This window comes from Bufo bufo, chromosome 10 (assembly GCF_905171765.1).
Source record: "Bufo bufo chromosome 10, aBufBuf1.1, whole genome shotgun sequence".
Classification (NCBI taxonomy): domain Eukaryota; kingdom Metazoa; phylum Chordata; class Amphibia; order Anura; family Bufonidae; genus Bufo; species Bufo bufo.
In genome coordinates this window covers 67,019,424-67,037,162 of record NC_053398.1, presented here as the reverse complement: position 1 = coordinate 67,037,162, position 17,739 = coordinate 67,019,424, and the positions used below count along the sequence as shown (strand labels likewise).

The 17,739-nt window shown below is 41.4% G+C and overlaps 1 protein-coding gene across 2 annotated transcripts; it reads right to left on the bottom strand.

Annotated features, from left to right (window-relative positions):
- Window positions 1-1,402: 1,402 nt before the first annotated feature.
- ROM1 (retinal outer segment membrane protein 1) lies at window positions 1,403-17,053 on the bottom strand. 2 transcript variants are annotated; one of them, XM_040409695.1, is made up of 3 exons: window positions 16,473-17,053; window positions 14,731-14,977; window positions 1,403-2,108 (listed from the first exon to the last, which is right to left on the bottom strand). In XM_040409695.1, exons 1-3 carry the CDS (start codon window positions 17,051-17,053, stop codon window positions 1,908-1,910), a joined length of 1,029 nt encoding a protein of 342 aa, XP_040265629.1. In that variant the 3' UTR covers window positions 1,403-1,907. The 2 variants fall into 2 exon arrangements, with proteins under 2 accessions (XP_040265629.1, XP_040265630.1); XM_040409696.1 differs by lacking the exon at window positions 1,403-2,108 and adding an exon at window positions 11,396-11,521.
- Window positions 17,054-17,739: the final 686 nt, after the last annotated feature.

The window sequence follows — 17,739 nt, the reverse complement described above, 5'->3', positions numbered from 1 at the left end:
GGATATGTCATTAGTTTAGGGGTTCACATACTTTTTCCACCTGCACTGTGAATATTTACATGGTGTGTTCAATAAAAACATTGTAACATTGAATTCTTAGTGTGTTATTAGTTTAAGCAGACTGTGATTGTCTATTGTTGTGACTTAGATGAAGATCAGATCACATTTTATGACCAATTTGTGCAGAAATCCATATCATTCCAAAGGGTTCACATACTTTTTCTTGCAACTGTATAAGCCTTTAACATCTAATACATTTATAGTTTTCTGTCATGGATTGGAGGGTTATGACGAATTTTAACACCATTCCAGCAATGTGCCATCTTACGCCATCCTTCCATAAACTGAATTATGTGCTGCTGACTTGGACATGTTAGGACAACTGTAAGGCCTTATTCACATGTCACTGTTTTGGTCAGTGATTTCCATCAATGATTGTGAGCCAAAACAAGGAGTGAAGACTGCACACATCAGGTATAAGGGAATAATCTGCACCTGTTCTGTATTTAGAGGCGCACCTGGTTTTGGCTAAAGATTTCTGATGGAAATCACTGTGTGAAAAAGGGCACATGCACACCAACATATTTTTCAATGGGGGCCGCAAAAGATGTGGACAGCACGCCGTGCCATTCGCAAAAATATAGAACATGTCCTGTTCTTGTCTGCATTACAGACAAGCATAGGATGATAGGACTGTTCTATTATGAGCTGGACATTCTATTCCGCAAAATGCATAATGCACACAGCCAGTATCTGTGTTTTACGGATCCTCAATTTGTGGACCGCAAAACAGGCTACAGTCGTGTGCATGAACCATAAGACTCCATGATTTACCTAAAGGTGAGGTAATTTATTATAGGATCCCCTGAAAATGTGATTAGCCGCTCCTCAGCAAGTCCTTTCAGTCAGTGTAGGCACTGCTATTGGCTTTCCCACTTTTACAGTGGTAAATTGCTGACATGAGACCTTGTGACGAGTGGATGAGAGGGACCGAATTCTCACATGTACGCTCTATGCTTCGGTCCACTATTAGCCTTTTTGGTGGGTATAATTGATGTGTAGTGTGAATAGGGCAACATGACATAAATAAGGCGTCTGTGTTGGTTTCCTCCCTGCCCAAACTGTTTGTGAATAATACATTCCATTTCAGTTAGGAATAAAATTCTGACTCTGTTGTTCATGCAATATTAATGTTATTTAGACATACATGTTCTCCAAAGACTTATTGTTAATTTTGTATAGATGTTTCTATAATTTATTCAGTGTCTTCGATTTTATGCTGTTCATGTGATTATTTTATTTTATTTCTATTTAACATTTATGTGGGGTTTGTGGGTTGACCCAGCAAATAAACATTTTACAACATAACATCTTGTGGCTTTTATTTGTTTCCAGCATGCATGCTATCATGTGCTCTGCATATTTACTTCACGTGTTTTCTCAGGTTCACACAAGACATTTTATGTGGTTTACAGTTTTCACTTTGTTTTTACATACTACATGAGCAGATCCTATAGAGGGCAGAAGGATAAAGCTTTGCTGTGGAAATCTTCATCGCTATTCCCTCTATGGGATCCATTTCCACTGCTCCTTTCATAGGAGGAATAGTTTGCCACTCTGTGTGGTTGTCACAACCACCCTCTCCCACCACAGCACAAGACAGTGTATTGCAGTCCTTTATTTTTTTTATTTTGTCTGCTGAGTCTACATTTTGGCAGCTACAACTGGGTGGACACTTCTCCAAAATCTCATTATAACCTTCAAATATGCCTCCCACATCTCATATAAGAGGAGGGATTTTTTTGGTCTTTTATTCATAGGGTAAGTAATTATTTAAGCAGCCTCATGTTATCTCTATAGTCTAACTCTATACCAACTCTGCCCCTGTCTACACATTAATGCTCCATTTAGCTGGCTGCAGCCTCTCCACCCCCTGCCTCCCCAGAACTGGACTTGAAGAGGGCTTTGGTTTTCTCCAGACCACTGTTAATGGTCTCCCCTACACCTTTCTCCAAAAGAAATCCTTCCGAATCTGTCTCCAAATCCTCCACACCTGTTATCTTATCCATGGATGTCTGCAGGAGGCGCATGCTTACCAGGACAGATCCCTGAAAAGAGAGATGATCCACAGTCATGTTGAGTAATATACATTATATACAATATTGTTCAATATATACTATAATGATAATTGAACCTGAGTATTGTACATTTGTATCATAATTGTAATGTACCTGTAAGAGTTCTGTATTTGTTTTACAAAGTGGTTCTTTAAGCGTTCTTTCCAGTTTACAGATTTGGCACACTAAGACTAGTCTTATCGTTTAGTTGATTTGAACAATATGTACTCCGAGTACTGCAGCATGAAAATATCTGTAGTCTGAATGTGTGCCACATACTGTTATGAAAGTAAAGCAGTAATGCCGGGTGAATAAAGTCTCTATGTCACAGGAAAACTAAGCAGTCTATTGATAAGTCCTTTCTAAAAAAAAAAATAGGTAGGAACACTCCCAGCAACACAGGTATACACTGCGTGTCCAAAAAAAAAGTCGCCACTTGGATTTAACTAAGCAAATAGGTATGAGCCTCCTATTGGATAATTACTGCATGGGCAATTATCTTTCAGCTGGCAACAAGTTATTTAACCCCAACTGGTGCAATGAGTTGCTTCTCATTTCTTAAACAACCATGTCGAAAGACACATCTCGTGGTCGTGGAAAAGATGTTAGTCTGTTTGAGAAGGGTCAAATCATTGGCATGCATCAAGCAGAGAAAACATCTAAGGAGACTGCAGAAACTACTAAAATTGGATTAAGAACTATCCAACTCATTATTTAAAACTGGAAGGATAAAAGGGAACCCATCGTATTCGATGAAGAAATGTGGCGGGAAAAAAATCCTGAATGATCGTGATCGGCGATCACAAACGTTTGGTGAAATCAAATCGAAGAAAAACAACAGAACTCAGGGCTATGTTTTTTTTATTTCAATTTCTTTATTGATATACAAAACAAATACACACAAGATATTCAAGCTTAATATAATTAATGCCGTTTTACCCCCAACCCGCCCCTCCACCCCTGAAGGGGAAGGGAAGAGGAAAAAAATAAAATTATAGATACAGATACAATTAAGTCAACACTTCCAGTCATCCCATATCTTAGTCCATTTCTCTAGTGCATCTCTCTGCTTATAGAGAATCCGTTCGTCGTTTTTAACCTTATTAACCAAGTTTATCCAGTTGTTTACCTCTGGAGTATGGCGTGCAAACCAGCTCCGACTAATCAGAACTCTGGCCAATAATAGTGTTCTACCTAACAGAATCTTGATATTTATGGCTACCTATTAACGAAAAGTCATTCAGTAAGAACAATTGTGGCTCAAGAGGAATCCATATTTTCAATTTATGAGTAAGAAGATTATTAATACCGTTCCAGTAAGCTCCAAGTTCTGGACAGGCCCAGATCATGTGCAGATAATCCGCACCTACAGTATCACATTGAGGACATTTGGAGGTGTCTCTTAATCCACACTTGTTTAACCAGGTGGGGGTAACATATAATCTATGATAAATATTAAACTGTATTAAAACATGATTAAAGTTGAGATAGTAAATCAAAATTAGTAAAAATGCTTCCCCACCCTACCGATTGTATATTTGGGCAATCCATCTCCCAGGCCCTTTGTCCCGGCGATTGTGTCTCTCCAAAACGTGATTTAAGTAATAGTTTATATATATTGGAAATCTTCATTCTTTGTGATATCTTCCCTAGCCACCCATTTAGCAGGGAAGTATTATCTATTTCTAACAGTGATTTGTCATTCAAACTAAAAAGTGCTGACCGAAGCTGAAAATACCTGAACCAAGAGAGGTTCACTATATTATGTGATAGTTCCACAAACGACTTAATCTCTCTATTCTTAACAACCTGTGTGATATAAAAGATCCCATTCTTTTGCCAAAATTCATCCGTAGCTATACCCTCTAAACTCTGTAAATGAATATTGTGCCAAAGAGGCGTGAATGTAAGTGATCCCTTCACCCCAACCATCCTCTAGTAGTAGCCCAGATTTTCAGTAGTGATTTTGTAGTCTCTTTATGGCCCCGGTCTCTATTAATCAGTAGGCCGGATTCCAGAAGCGTAAATATATTATTATGCGAGGAGCTTCTCACTAACCTACTCAAAAATGTACTATTTTGCCATTCATAACACATCCATAGCTGAGCAGCAATAAAATAACCTTTGAAACAAGGAAGGTTTATACCCCCCTGTTCCAAAGGTTTATACAAGTATTCCAATTTGAGTCTCACACGTTTTCTTCCCCAAACTAAATAATTTATTATTCTTTCCATAAGTTTAAAATATTTATCCTCTATCCAGGTAGGTATGTTCCTAAGAACATAGAGGATTTGAGGTAGAATCACCATTTTGACCAGTGAAAGTCGATCTGCCCTAGATAAAGAAAGTCTCAGCCAAGTCCATATTTTTGCCCTAATTTTTGTTATCAATGGGATCAAATTGAGTTGTACACAATTTTCAACCTTGGGAGATATCATCATACCCAAGTATTGAAAAGTGTCAGCAACATCTAGCTGGGTTATCAAGGACTCCTTTTGGGGGAACGGATCTATTGGCATCAGAATTGTCTTCGACCAGTTTATATCTAGGCCTGATACCTCACCAAATAGTTTAACCATCCGGAAAATTCTTGTGGCAGTTATTTCTGTATCTATAAAAAAAAAAAAGGACATATAGGGAAATCCGATCCTCCACGACTTGTATTCCAAATCCTTTAATTTGAGTGTCCTGCCTAATAGCCAGAGCCAGAGGCTCAATATAAATATCAAATAGGAGTGGTGACAATGGGCAGCCCTGGCGAGTACCTCTATTTAAATCAAAACTGGTAGTAAGGCGCCCGTTGAGACTCAACTTAGCCGTGGGGGATCTATACAATAGTTTAATCATATTTATGAATCTCTCCCCAAAGCCCATCCTGGCCAGGACCCTCCACAGGAATCGCCACTCCACCCTGTCAAAGGCCTTAGAGGCATCCAGTGACAGGATGGAGTGAGCAGACCCCCCCAGGGGCCTGTATATTAGCGAAAAGCCGATGAAGATTATGGTGAGTGCCCTTATTTGGGATAAAACCGTTCTGGTCCGGATGGACAATGGAGAAGATGACTCCAGAGAGTCTTGTGGCCAAAATCCTTGCGAGGAGCTTTACGTCCGCATTCAACAATGAAATCGGTCTGTAGGATCCCAGTTCTGTGGGGTCCTTACCTTTTTTTGGAATTAATATTATTACAGCTTCCGACATTGAACCCGGTAGGGTCCCCCCCTCCACCGACTCAGCAAAGACCCCCAACAATTTGGGAAAGATAACCTCCTTATACTGTATTTACTATAAAATTCATATGGGAGTCCATCTGAGCCGGGGGTGGAGTTACCCGAGCAAAGTTTAATTGCCCCTTCAAGCTCCTGAATTGAGAAATCAGCCTCAAGTACCCTCCTTTGAGCCGAGGTAATAGTAGGGAAAATAATGCCGTCAAGATAGACATCCATCATTTCATCCGTAATCCTACAATCAGCTCTTTAAAGTTCTGAAAAGTAGTCCAAGAAAACTTTCTCTATAGAATTTTGTCCAACAACTATCCTCCCATTAGCCAATCGGGTATTGTCTATATTTTTCTTGGGTTCCTGACTCGAGATCACTCTAGATGGAAGTTTCCCCGGACGCCCCGATTCAGTAAAGTATTTTTGGCCCTTAAAGAATAAACTCTGTTGGGCCTTCTCCAGCAGGAAATTGGAATATACTTGTGTGGTTTTCTGCATGGTTTCCCTATTTTCCTCTGTCCTATTTATATAGTAAGATTGTGTAGCTAAGGAAGCTTCTTCTTTTAAGTTTCCCTCCTTTTCCCCGTACTCCTTTCTCAGGTTAGCAATATTACTAACCATTATTCCCCTCATATAGTCCTTAAAAGTGTCCCATACTACTTGGGTTTTTGCTGAGGTATAATTTGCCTCCCAAAATTGGTTAATTTCCTTTTGTATTATTTCATGATTTTTTATTACTGATAACCAATAGGGTTTAAGTCTAAATGGAGACCTCCTTATTTGTTTATCCTGGGTCAGGCAGAGTTCGAGGAGTAGGGGCAGATGGTCCGAGAGTGACCTAGTCTCGTACCTCATTCGTTTTACATATCACAGATATTTTTTATTAATCAAAGCATGGTCTATTTTGGACATAGATCTACCTAATTTACTAATGCATGAGAAGACCTCCCCTGTTCCAGACTTCCCCAAACATCCTCGAACCCGGCCTCCAAACAGAAACGTGCCAAGGGGGACCCCTGAACAGAGGCGTCCCCCTTGACACCAATAGAGACCCTGTCGTCCGCGGGATTGATGACACAATTGAAGTCTCCCATAATCAATGTAGGACATTCTGGCCATTTATCCATAAATTTTAGCAAAGAGTTAAGTACTAAGAAAGAAAATGGTGGTGAAATATAGACAAAGGCCAGAATACACATCTTCCCCGCCAGCTTACAATATAGGAAGACAAATCTCCCCTGGTGATCAACAGAGGCTGCCTCACACATAAAATCAATCGTTCTATGAATAAAAACAGTCACTCCCCTAGAATGACTAGAGAAGGTAGAATGGTACGTGTGCGCAGCCCAGCCCCTGGTGACGACCCTGGAGGTCTCCCCCGTAAGATGTGTTTCTATCAAACATATAATAGCTGGGAGATGTGAACGCATCAAATCAAAAACCGCTTGTCTTTTTCTTCTATCCCCCAGGCCCCTGACATTCCAGGTAAGAATTCTGATTGACATTATAAAAAAAAAAAACACACACACAACTCTTCCCCACCCTAGACACATCACAGCCCCCATCCAACCCCCCAATCCAATTAATCCACCGCATAAAACAGCAGATCCCTCGCCTATGACCATCCCCCCCCACCCCTCTGCTCGACACCTCACCGCTAGTTAACCAAAGAAAGGGAACAATATAAAGCATAATCTGCCAGCTATTGATCCCGACAAAACCTTGAGCAGTTAGATCGTATATTGTTTCGTTCAAGCCACTCCGCAGCTTTCTCTGGTGTATCAAAAAAAAAAGTCGTATCATTGAAAATAATCCGGAGTTTGGCTGGGAAGACAAGTGAGTATTTAATATCCCTTTCTCTTAGTCTCTTTTTGACAGTAATAAACAAGCGTCTCTTTTCTTGGACATCTTTGGAAAAATCCGGGAAAAAGGGCAGTCTATTTCCATCATATAAAACAGGGGGACATTCCCTCGCCCGTCTTAGTACTATATCTCTGTCTCTTGAAGCCAGCATTTTAACGAGGAGTGTCCGTGGTTGTCTCCCAGGGATTCATTTACCACCTGGGACCCGATGGACTCTTTCTACTAGAAACAAGGGCGAAAAGTGCTCCCTCCCAAAATTTTCAAGAATCATCGCCTGTATGAATTGAGTAGGGTTCTTATCTTCCGCGCCCTCTGGGATCCCCAGGATTCTTACATTGTACCTTCGTGATCCACCACCTTTTTTTTAAGGCGATTAAAATCTGTCTTTAACGTGGACATCTCAGTATTTATTTCTTTGTATTCATTCTGTATAGTAGCCATAGAGCTCTCCACCTTATTGACTCTATCTCGGATTTTAGACAGATCATCTCTAATCAGTCCCACATCGACTTGAATTGCGCCAAGCTGAGTTGTTAATAGCCTGTATTAGGTCCCCATTCTGTTTTACTGCCAGAAGAATTTCTTTTAACGGCGAGGGGTTAGGGTTGGTTACACCTTCTCCATCTATTCCCTCCTCCCCTTGGGGATACCCAGGAGCTTTTTGTAATTCAAGTTCCATCAGTTCGGGATTATAATTTTTTTTAGAGCTGGTATCCTTTTGCCCACCTCTGGTATTAACTGGTCTATTTTCCCTCCTTCAGAGGGTTTAATAGTCGGTTTCTGACCAGAAAGGTCCACAGAACGCCTACTGGCCTTCGGTGCCATTCCCCCTATTTTTTTTTTCTCTTTTTTTTTTTTTCTTTGTTGTTTCTCCTTCTCCCTTTTTTGCCTGTCTTTTTTTTCTCTTTCTCTCCTTCCCCCTTGGTTTTCCTTTTTTTTTTTTTTCCCGCTTGTCTCTCTCCTCTATAAAATTTTCCTCACCAACCGCCTCTCTCTCCCCACAAACAGTTCGTTTTTGTTTTTTTTGGACAGAGTACCTCAATTCCTATGGGTACAATATCCCATATAGAGTATGGATGTAAGTTGAGGCTGCATAAATGTCCTTAAAATTGAAAAGGTTAGCTGGTTAGAGGATTAGTTGGTTACTCAATTTATGTTAATGGGAGGAGAAATAAGGAACAATCTCACCAGTCTTCAGTTCACTGTTAAGAAGCCTGGCTGGAGAGAACAAGGGGGACACACCCCGGGGTTATCAGGCAGATCGCAAGTTGCAGGAGGGGCGAAGGATCCGGAAGACCAGAGAGGAACGGCCAGAGGAACAGCCACCGGAGCACACCACATGCAGCAGCAGCAGAAACCATCCAGAGGCGCCAGGATATCACCCCAAAACATCGGCAACCATTGGTATTTCACACGGGCTTAGGAGACACCGCAATCAGCGGTCAGCGAGGCAGCCAAGCATCGGGGAGGAGAGGCGAGCGCGACATCATCACGTCATCCCCCCCCCAAAAAAAATCCAGGGCTATGTTTAATAGTGAAAGTAAGAGCATTTCCACATGCACAATGCGAAGGGAACTCAAGGGATTGGGACTGAACAGCTGTGTAGCCGTAAGAAAACCACTAATCAGTGAGACAAACCAGAAAAAAAGGCTTCAATTTGCTAGGGAGCATAAAGATTGGACTCTGGAGCAATGGAAGAAGGTCATGTGGTCTGATGAGTCTAGATTTACCCTGTTCCAGAGTGATGGGCGCATCAGGGTAAGAAGAGAGGCAGATGAAGTGATGCACCCATCATGCCTGGTGCCTACTGTACAACCTAGAACTGCAGTTGGTCAGGTCTAGGTTCAGCAACAGTATGTGCTCCAAGAATGAGGGCAGCTGACTACCTGAACATACTGATTGACCAGGTTATTCCATCAATGGATTTTTATTTTTTTTCCCTGATGGCACGGGCATATTCCAAGATGACAATGGCAGGATTCATCGGGCTCAAATTGTGAAAAGAGTGGTTCAGAGAGCATGAGACACATGGATTGGCCATCACAGTGTCCAGACTCTACCATCATCAATGCAAGATCTTGGTGAAGAACTAATGCAACACTGGATGGAAATAAATCTTGTGACGTTGCAGAAGCGATGACATTATCGAAACAATGCCACAGCGAATGCGTGCCGTAATCAAAGCTAAAGGCGGTCTAATGAAATATTAGTGTGTGATCCTTTATTTATTTTTTATTTTTTTGTGGCGACTTTTTTTTGGGGACAGGCAGTGTACTATGTTAGGGCAGGGCCAAATGGCAGTGTTTAAGAAGCGCCAAACAAAGTCAGTGTGTCATACCCCACTGCTTCAGGCCCTACACTAGCTTTAGACATTGTATAATTTTTGGAGTGTTCTTTTAAGACCTGAATTAAAAACTTCCAGAAAACCCTTTAAGATCTCTATGGCATGGGGCACTTGATAAGATTTGTGTTGTAAATCAAACCTACCTTGAACTAAACGTTTTTCCTCTGATCTACACAGCAATACAGCTGATAACTGCGCAGTCTGATATATATTTTTAACTGATAAAAAGCTGTTTCGGACAAAGTACTAAATAACACAGGATGTGGTTTCTGTAAATGTTACAGTTGGGAGTGATTGCTCAATCCAAATAAACTTTTTAACAGTGCTGCCAAGTAACTCACAACATATAATCTGAATATCCTTTTATATGGAGAGATGATCAAGCCATTTATTGGAAATGAACATTCGTACTAACCATGTTCACGATAATTGTCCCTTATAAATGTGCAAATGCTTGTTTGGCACTTGTTTATTCAGTCATGAAAATTCTGGGTTCTGGGTGTAAACAAGGGTATGTGTTGCCAACATAATATTAAAAGCTTTGAGGGAACAAACGATCAATGGAACGAACATTTGTCCCCCACTGTCCATCAGCCTGTAGAACTTTTAAATGAGTGCCAACCAGCTGATTTTATCATCACTCATTGTGCCCACAATCAGGCTGTGTAAAAGGATCCTTAGCAACACAATGGTGATATCTAAATTAGTGTTGAGCGAATCGAGCTTTGGATTAGAGAACACCGGTTCTAATGCTGTCTCTGTGTATAGCATTAAAATGTATTGCCTCCATGTAGGCAAAATTCATTCAACCAAAGCTGCACAAGACTTTGGTAATCATTTCTGCGTCTTTAAAAACATTGTAAAATAGCAATCCGAAGTCAGGTTTGGTACCAGCTATATACTTTAGCTTCACACATTGAGATATGCTCAGAAAGTTAATATACATATTAATGCTTTATAAACAAGCACAATATATGATTATAAAGACACCAGTAATATGTGTTAGCATAGAAAAACATGCTTCTCTATATGGTAGTCCTATAGCTCACTGGTAAGTCTTTAAGTAAAGACTTACCAAATTGAGAATAATGCTTTTTTGCCCAGGAACAAACCTATTACTAGTTTATTCACAGGCACAGTATATGATGAAGAAACCAATAATATTTATTAGCTTTTTTAAATTCTTAATATGGTGAGGATATAGACTTTTATTATGGGTTAAATGTGGAAGAAAAAACCTTTAAATCTCCCCCAAGATTCAAACTGGGATCTCTGCAAAACAAAGCACTTATCACTAAGCTATAGCCTTTTCAGATAGAGAAGATGTTTTTTTTTTATATATGCTTAGAAGCTAACACATATTACAGGTGCCTTTTAAAATCATATGTTGTGCTTGTGAATAAAGCAGTAATATGTAGATTCGCTTTCTGAGCATATCTCAATGTGGTGAAGCTATATTACATAGAGTATATGATATGTACATGCTAGGACACAGCTCTGCTCTCAGCATGCTGATGTCTAGCCATGTCAATCAAGGGGAGGGGGGAGTGTGCAAAGCACAGGGGGGTGTTACAAAGCGGTGCTCCAAGGGTTTAGCCCCTCCTCCGGATGCTCCAAGTTTCTCATTTGCATATTAAAACTCCGATATCTCTGCATCTGTTTAGCATACAGACAAAAGAAAGGTATTGTTTCAATCACCATGATGAGCCCTACCAAGCAGTATGCCTGGTTTAATAGGGTTGATCCTGGTGACAGAGCCACTTTAAGAAGATAAAATAGCAGGTTAACAGAGTAACAGGAAGTTGAAGGTTATTTGGCAGAGACTTCACACTAGACAGCTGGTGATCATGGATGAATTTCCTTCTATAGCTCACAAAACAGTAGCTATGCACGTTTTAAAGGGAACCTGTCACTTTGAACAGGGTGTCTGATATGCAGGCAGCATGTTGTAGATCAGGAGGAGCTGAGCAGATATCCATTTCTGTGGGAAAAAGATTCCAGTTAAAAATATATTTTAATTTACATTCCTGATCATTCTGGGCTTGAAGTTAAATAGGAGGTCTGATTAGTGATTGACAGCCTTTCCTGGATGACTGTGTATAGACAGCTGTCATTCAATGATAGTACCACCTCCTTGACTTTAAAGCTCAGAATGAGCCACGTTTTTTTACTTTATAAGACACTTTTTCCCCAAAAGTCTTATAAAGCGAATTATAATCAATTATGGAAGCACTCACTAGTATGCAGTAGGCATAGGGAGCGGGGAGTGAAGCACTTCTAGCGCTTGCTGTTCTCACCACTCCGTGGTCTTCACTGCACTGTCCTGACGTATTGCGCGCACTATGACCTATTCAGTATAGGCCCATAAAAGAACAGAGAGCAAAGAATGCAGGAAGAGCGGCTGGATGTGCAGAGTGGCGGCGCCGTCTGAAGAAGGTAAGTTTATTTAGTTATTTTTTGTTTCATATGGGGGTCTGATGTGGGGCTCTGATCTGAGGGTCTGATGTGGGGCTCTGATCTGAGGTCTAATATGGGGGCCTGTCTGATATGGGGGTTCTGACCTGTAGTCTCAAGGATAATTTGGGGCCCTGATGATAAACAAAAAATATGGTAGATCGATAAAAAATAAGTCAGGCTGCATGCACGCGGCAGTTCCATTCATTGGGGACCGCAATTGCGGTCCCCAATGCACGGGCAGCGGGCTGGACCCATTCCACTTGAATGGGTCCGTGGTCTGTCCGCACTGCCCAAAAATATGACATGTCATATTTATTTGCGGTGCAGAACAACGGAAAGAAACACCACGGAAGCGCTCCGTAGTACTTCCGGTATTCTGACTCCGTTCCGCATTTCCAGAATTGCGGACCCATTCAAGTGAGTGGGTCCGCATCCGTGATGCGTGGTGCACACGGCCGGCGGCTGTGGATTGCCGACCCGCCATTTGCATGACCAACGGCCGTGTGCATGAGGCCATACTGGATCTTTCCCACAAAAGTTTATATCTGTTCTGCTCCTCCTGCTCAATAACTTACTGCCTGCAGACTGCACTGTATTTTCATGGTGTTTGCTTTAAATCTCTGTTCACATCTACATTGTGGCATCCTTTTCTAATGTAAGCCATGACAAAGTGCTGTATACCACTGGCATCTTATGTCCCTTTTACATGCAGTGCTGTTCTTTTAGGGTACTTTCACACTAGCGTTTTTTCTGGATCCGGCAGTGTCCAGCAAAAACGCTTCCGTTACTGGTTGTATTATCTTTAACATAGCCAAGACGGATCCGTCATTATCCCCATGCATTAGGGGTCATGACGGATCCGCCTTGATCAGTTTCCCAGGACGGAAAGCAAAATACATGTTGCGGTTTGCTCTCCGGTCTGGGAATGCAACTAAACGGAACGGAATGCATTTTGGAGCATTCCGGTCTGTTCAGTTCAGTGTTGTCCCCATTGACAATGAATGGGGACAAAACTGAACTGTTTATTCCGGTATTGAGCCCCTATGATGGAACTCAATACCGTAAAACTTAAACGCTAGTGTAAAAGTAGCCTTAGGCCTCATGCACACGGCCGAGAGCGGTCTGTGGTAACACGGCCTGGATTCCTGTTTGAGAGCAGGAGCGCACGGCGTCATTGGTTGCTATGACGCCGTGCGGTTCATTCCGCCGCTGCACTACAGTAATACACTATAAGAGTGTATTACTGTAGTGTAGTGGCGGCATGAAGCGCACGGCGTCTTAGCAACCAATGACGCCGTGCGCTCCTGCTCTCAAACAGGAATCCAGCCCGGCATACCACGGACCGCTCTCGGCCGCGGAACACGGCCGTGTGCATGAGGCCTTAGGCTCCATTCACACGTCCGCAAAATGGGTCCGCATCCTTTCCGCAATTTTGCGGAATGGGTGCGGACCCATTCATTCTCTAAGGGGACGGAATGGATGCGGACAGCACACAGTGTGCTGTCTGCAGCCGCAATTGCGGAGCGCGGCCCCGATTTTGGGTCCGCAGCTCCGCAAAAAGATAGAGCATGTCCTATTCTTGTCCGCAGCTTGCGGACAAGAATAGGCATTTCTATGGGGGTGACGGGCTGGTGTGTTGCGGACCCGCAATTTGCGGGTCCGCAACACACCACGGACGTGTGAATGTTGCCTTAGTCAAATCTGATGCAATTGCTACCAGTTTTCAATGCAAATGTGAACATAATAGTTACACATTATTTTTGCCTCCCATTATGTACTTTGTCAGTAAGAGGAAGTACATGATCAATTATCCCAACATCTTTAGTGTGAGGACTCTAAAATATATACCCATGTTTCAACTTGGGCTACTTTCACACTCGCGTTTGGTGCGGATCCGTTATGGATCTGCACAGACTGATCCGTTCAGATAATACAAACGTCTTCATCCGTTCAGAACGGATCCATTTGTATTATCTTTAACATAGCCAAGACGTCTTGGACACCATTGAAAGCCAATGGAGGACGGATCCGATCCGTTTTCTATTGTGTCATAGAAAATGGATCTGTCCCCATTGACTTGCATTGTGTGTCAGAACGGATCCGTTTGGCTCAGTTTCGTCAGATGGACACCAAAACACTGCAAGTAGCGTTTTGGTGTCCGCCTCCAAAGCGTAATGGAGATGGAACGGAGGAAAACTGATGCATTCTGAGCAGATCCTTTTCCATTCACAATGCATTAGTGCTAAACTGATCCGTTTTGGACCGCTTGTGAGAGCCCTGAATGGATCTCACAAACGAAAAGCCAAAAGGTCAGTGTGAAAGTAGACTCCTGCGCTAAAGATTTCTGGCAGAAGAACCGCCTGCTGGAGTTCACCATATCTGCACTAGTTTTTGTCCCTGCCAGATCCCATTATAGTCAGTGGGCACTGGTGTTGTACAGCCCTTTTCTGCCAGGCCGGATATGGTGAACTCTGTTAGGCGGTTCCTCTGCCGGAATAGTCTGCTAGCTATGTGTGAAAGTAGCCTTACATGGTTGGTAATCATATAAAGTATAAAAATAGAAAAAAAGAATATTCAATAGAAAAAGAACCTCTTTTGTCTGTTTACTTTTGTGTTTCACAAAACCCAGCACGATTTAGTTTACATTATAGTCAGAAATTGAGCCTTCAGGGCGGTGTATTAACTGTGGGTAGTTATGGTTTCTGTTTTATGTTGGTGTATGTTTGCCCTTACCTGTATAAGGAAAAATAATGTTACAGCCGCCCCGTTTGTAGCCATAATTCCAGTGTAGTAGCATAGTAAGACTTCCCGGCAGCCCTGCACCCAAATGTTTAGTTCATCCGTCTGATAGTTGTAACTGTAGTGGGCTGAGTTATTGGTGATCTGCATTTGGATACAAGGTCTTGGAGAGTTGGGGTTACAACAGCTAAATGGGACACTGTCCATCAGGTATCTGCCATCCACATTGCTCTTAATGCGGCTGCACAATAAAGAAAAAGTGGAGGGAGGTTAAAAGGGGGAACAGCATAAAATGAGTGCAAATGATGTGTGTTCAGTTTCTGCTTTAGTTCCAATAGCAACAGTCCACAAATATTGACTAATTGCACAATAGGGTTTCTCTGCCAGATAGCAGGAATAGCCATTTTTCCACTTCCTCATTTGTACATTTTAGTAACACCTGGTTTGCACATTGACATGCATTCAAAACTCATGCTTCACGTCTAACTTGTATTGAAATATTAGGACTGAATTTACATCAGCAATGCTGCTAGACAAAGCAGACTTGGTGTTCCTGGCAATCAACAGTCCTAATGGAACTACCATTAAAATGAGGAACTTGAAAGTCAATGTGGTTACATATTTATATATATGTAAACGATATGGCTATTAACAAATGGGAGGGATTTAATTGGATAAGATACAATGTTTGTTCTAGTCCACATATGACAGTGGTGCTGGCAAATCTGGGAAATATTGGGGGAGATTTATCAAACTGGTGTAAAGTAGAACTGGGTTTGTTGCCCATAGCAACCAGTCAGATTCCACCTTTCATTTTTCACACCTCCTTTGGAAAATGAAATGAGGAGTCTGGTTGCTATGGGCAACTGAGCCAGTTCTACTTTACATCAATTTGATAAATCTCCCCCGTTGTTTAAAATGGGCTTCATTAATTGCTCCACTTTGAGGATAAAGCTACCTGCACACGGGTGTGAGCTGTCTTGCAGAAATTCTGTACAAATTGCCGTGGGGAAGTCTTATTTGTGGATTTTATATGGTTTTGCCACAGATCTTACCCATGCATTGAAAAGGATGAAATCCGCACAAAAGAACTGCACAAATAATTGACATGCTGCAAATTTCACAATTGGCATGGCAGGTCAATTTCCTCATGGAACGAAAAAGCAAAGTGTGCATGAGATTTGTCTAATCTCATACACTTTGTTGGTACTGTATTACATTGCCATTCTTCCCCACGAAAATCCGCGCTCGTAATCTGTATCGTGTTGAGGTAGCCTTAGGGTGTTACATGTAAAACATTTTATACAATCATGATATTTTTTATAGAATCCTTTTCAGAATTTGAATGGGAAGATGCAGCACATTTGCAAATAATTCTATCAACATTTACTAATATATTTGCTCTAGGTCTTTACCCATAGAAAAGTTTTGATGTATAAACCTACAATTTGTGTTCTGCCTATATTATATAAGCAGAAAAGCACAATATTTTATCATTATTATTATTACATTTTATAGCTCTATCGAATTATACATGTTAAAGAATAATCATGGTGGGTTTTTTTTTTCAACAATTCTGCATATAAATGTGAGCCAGAAGTTTCTACTTAGCCAAAAATTCTTATGATGTTAAAAGTTCCAGTGGAAAAAGTCAGTAATTTGTAATTTTAGGACCTCACATTATATATCACACTTTTCTACTGCTAAAGTGTAACTTTGTTGAAATTATGACTCACTCTTTGACTTCCTTGGAGGAGAAGTCCAGGTAGCGATTGCTGATCCATTGCACCTCAAACCAGTCTTTATAGTGGTTGTTTCCACAGCATTGAAAGTCCATTTGTAATTTGTCAATTGTCCTTTTCTGGTAGCAACGACCAGGAGTGTCAGTGTCCTTGTAGAACCTGATCCCATTTCTCAAACCTATCTTCAGAGATTCTTCTAGACTTCCTGTCATGAAAACACTGAGGAATAAAGCAGCCACACAAAGCGAACAGCTCAGGATAGTTAAGAAAAAGTAAGGTAGCAAGAATGGTTTCCATCGTGGATATTTTCCCATATCAAGTGAATCCTGACTAATTTTCCCTGCAAACAGACCAAGAATGGCCCCCACAAGTCCTGCTGTTATAACAGTGTTGGGAACAGCATGGGCCACAGTGTTGTCCATCACCTCGTTGTGTATCCATAGCTGCACTTTTAGGAAGACCCCCAATCCAAAGGTCACACTTCCTATAAGAACACTGATCCATGATAGAAGCCATAGAGTTTGAGCTAGTTTTACCCGCTTCTGAAAGGTAAATTTAGTCTTGAAGAGAACCATCTTGAAAATGGGATCAGGCAAAGGGGTATTAAGAGCCCCTTTGAATTACCCCTAGAGGGGTTGGATTGAGGGGGGGGGGGGGCGTTGGTAAGACAGAGATCTGCCTTTTTCCCAGTGTCAAAACAAGGGAACAGGGAGAGTCCAGGATGGAAAGAGGATCAGATTAGCTAGTCAATAATCCAGCACTCAGCTGTTTCTACTGACAGTCACTTAAAGCTTTCCTCTCCTTCCCTGCTGTCTCTTTTGTTAACCTGTGTCATCTGTCTCATAACCAGTTAGCGGCCTCTGTAGGTTTCCATGATATTTCAATTGCACATATATATACTATTTATTTATAGTTTAAGGTTATGAAGCACATTGTTCATTCAGGCATTGTTTTAAGTACTGACACACTATTTTTCTATGCCCTGTGTAAATGTGTTGCTGATTACACAATAAATGAGCAAAGCAGGGGATGGTTGGATAATCCTTCGTTTATATGTCTCATTGTTCCCGATCAATGCAGGACCTAACTGGATGAATGACAGATTTTAGAATAAACTACAGTCCATACGGTTGAATTTGCTCGTTTGTTGGCATATCGATGGGCACCTTTACACATGAAAATTACTGGGAACAAGCTATTTTTTTTTTCTGCCTAATGATTTGCCCATGTAAAAAGCCCTTAAATCGAACACTACAGGTTA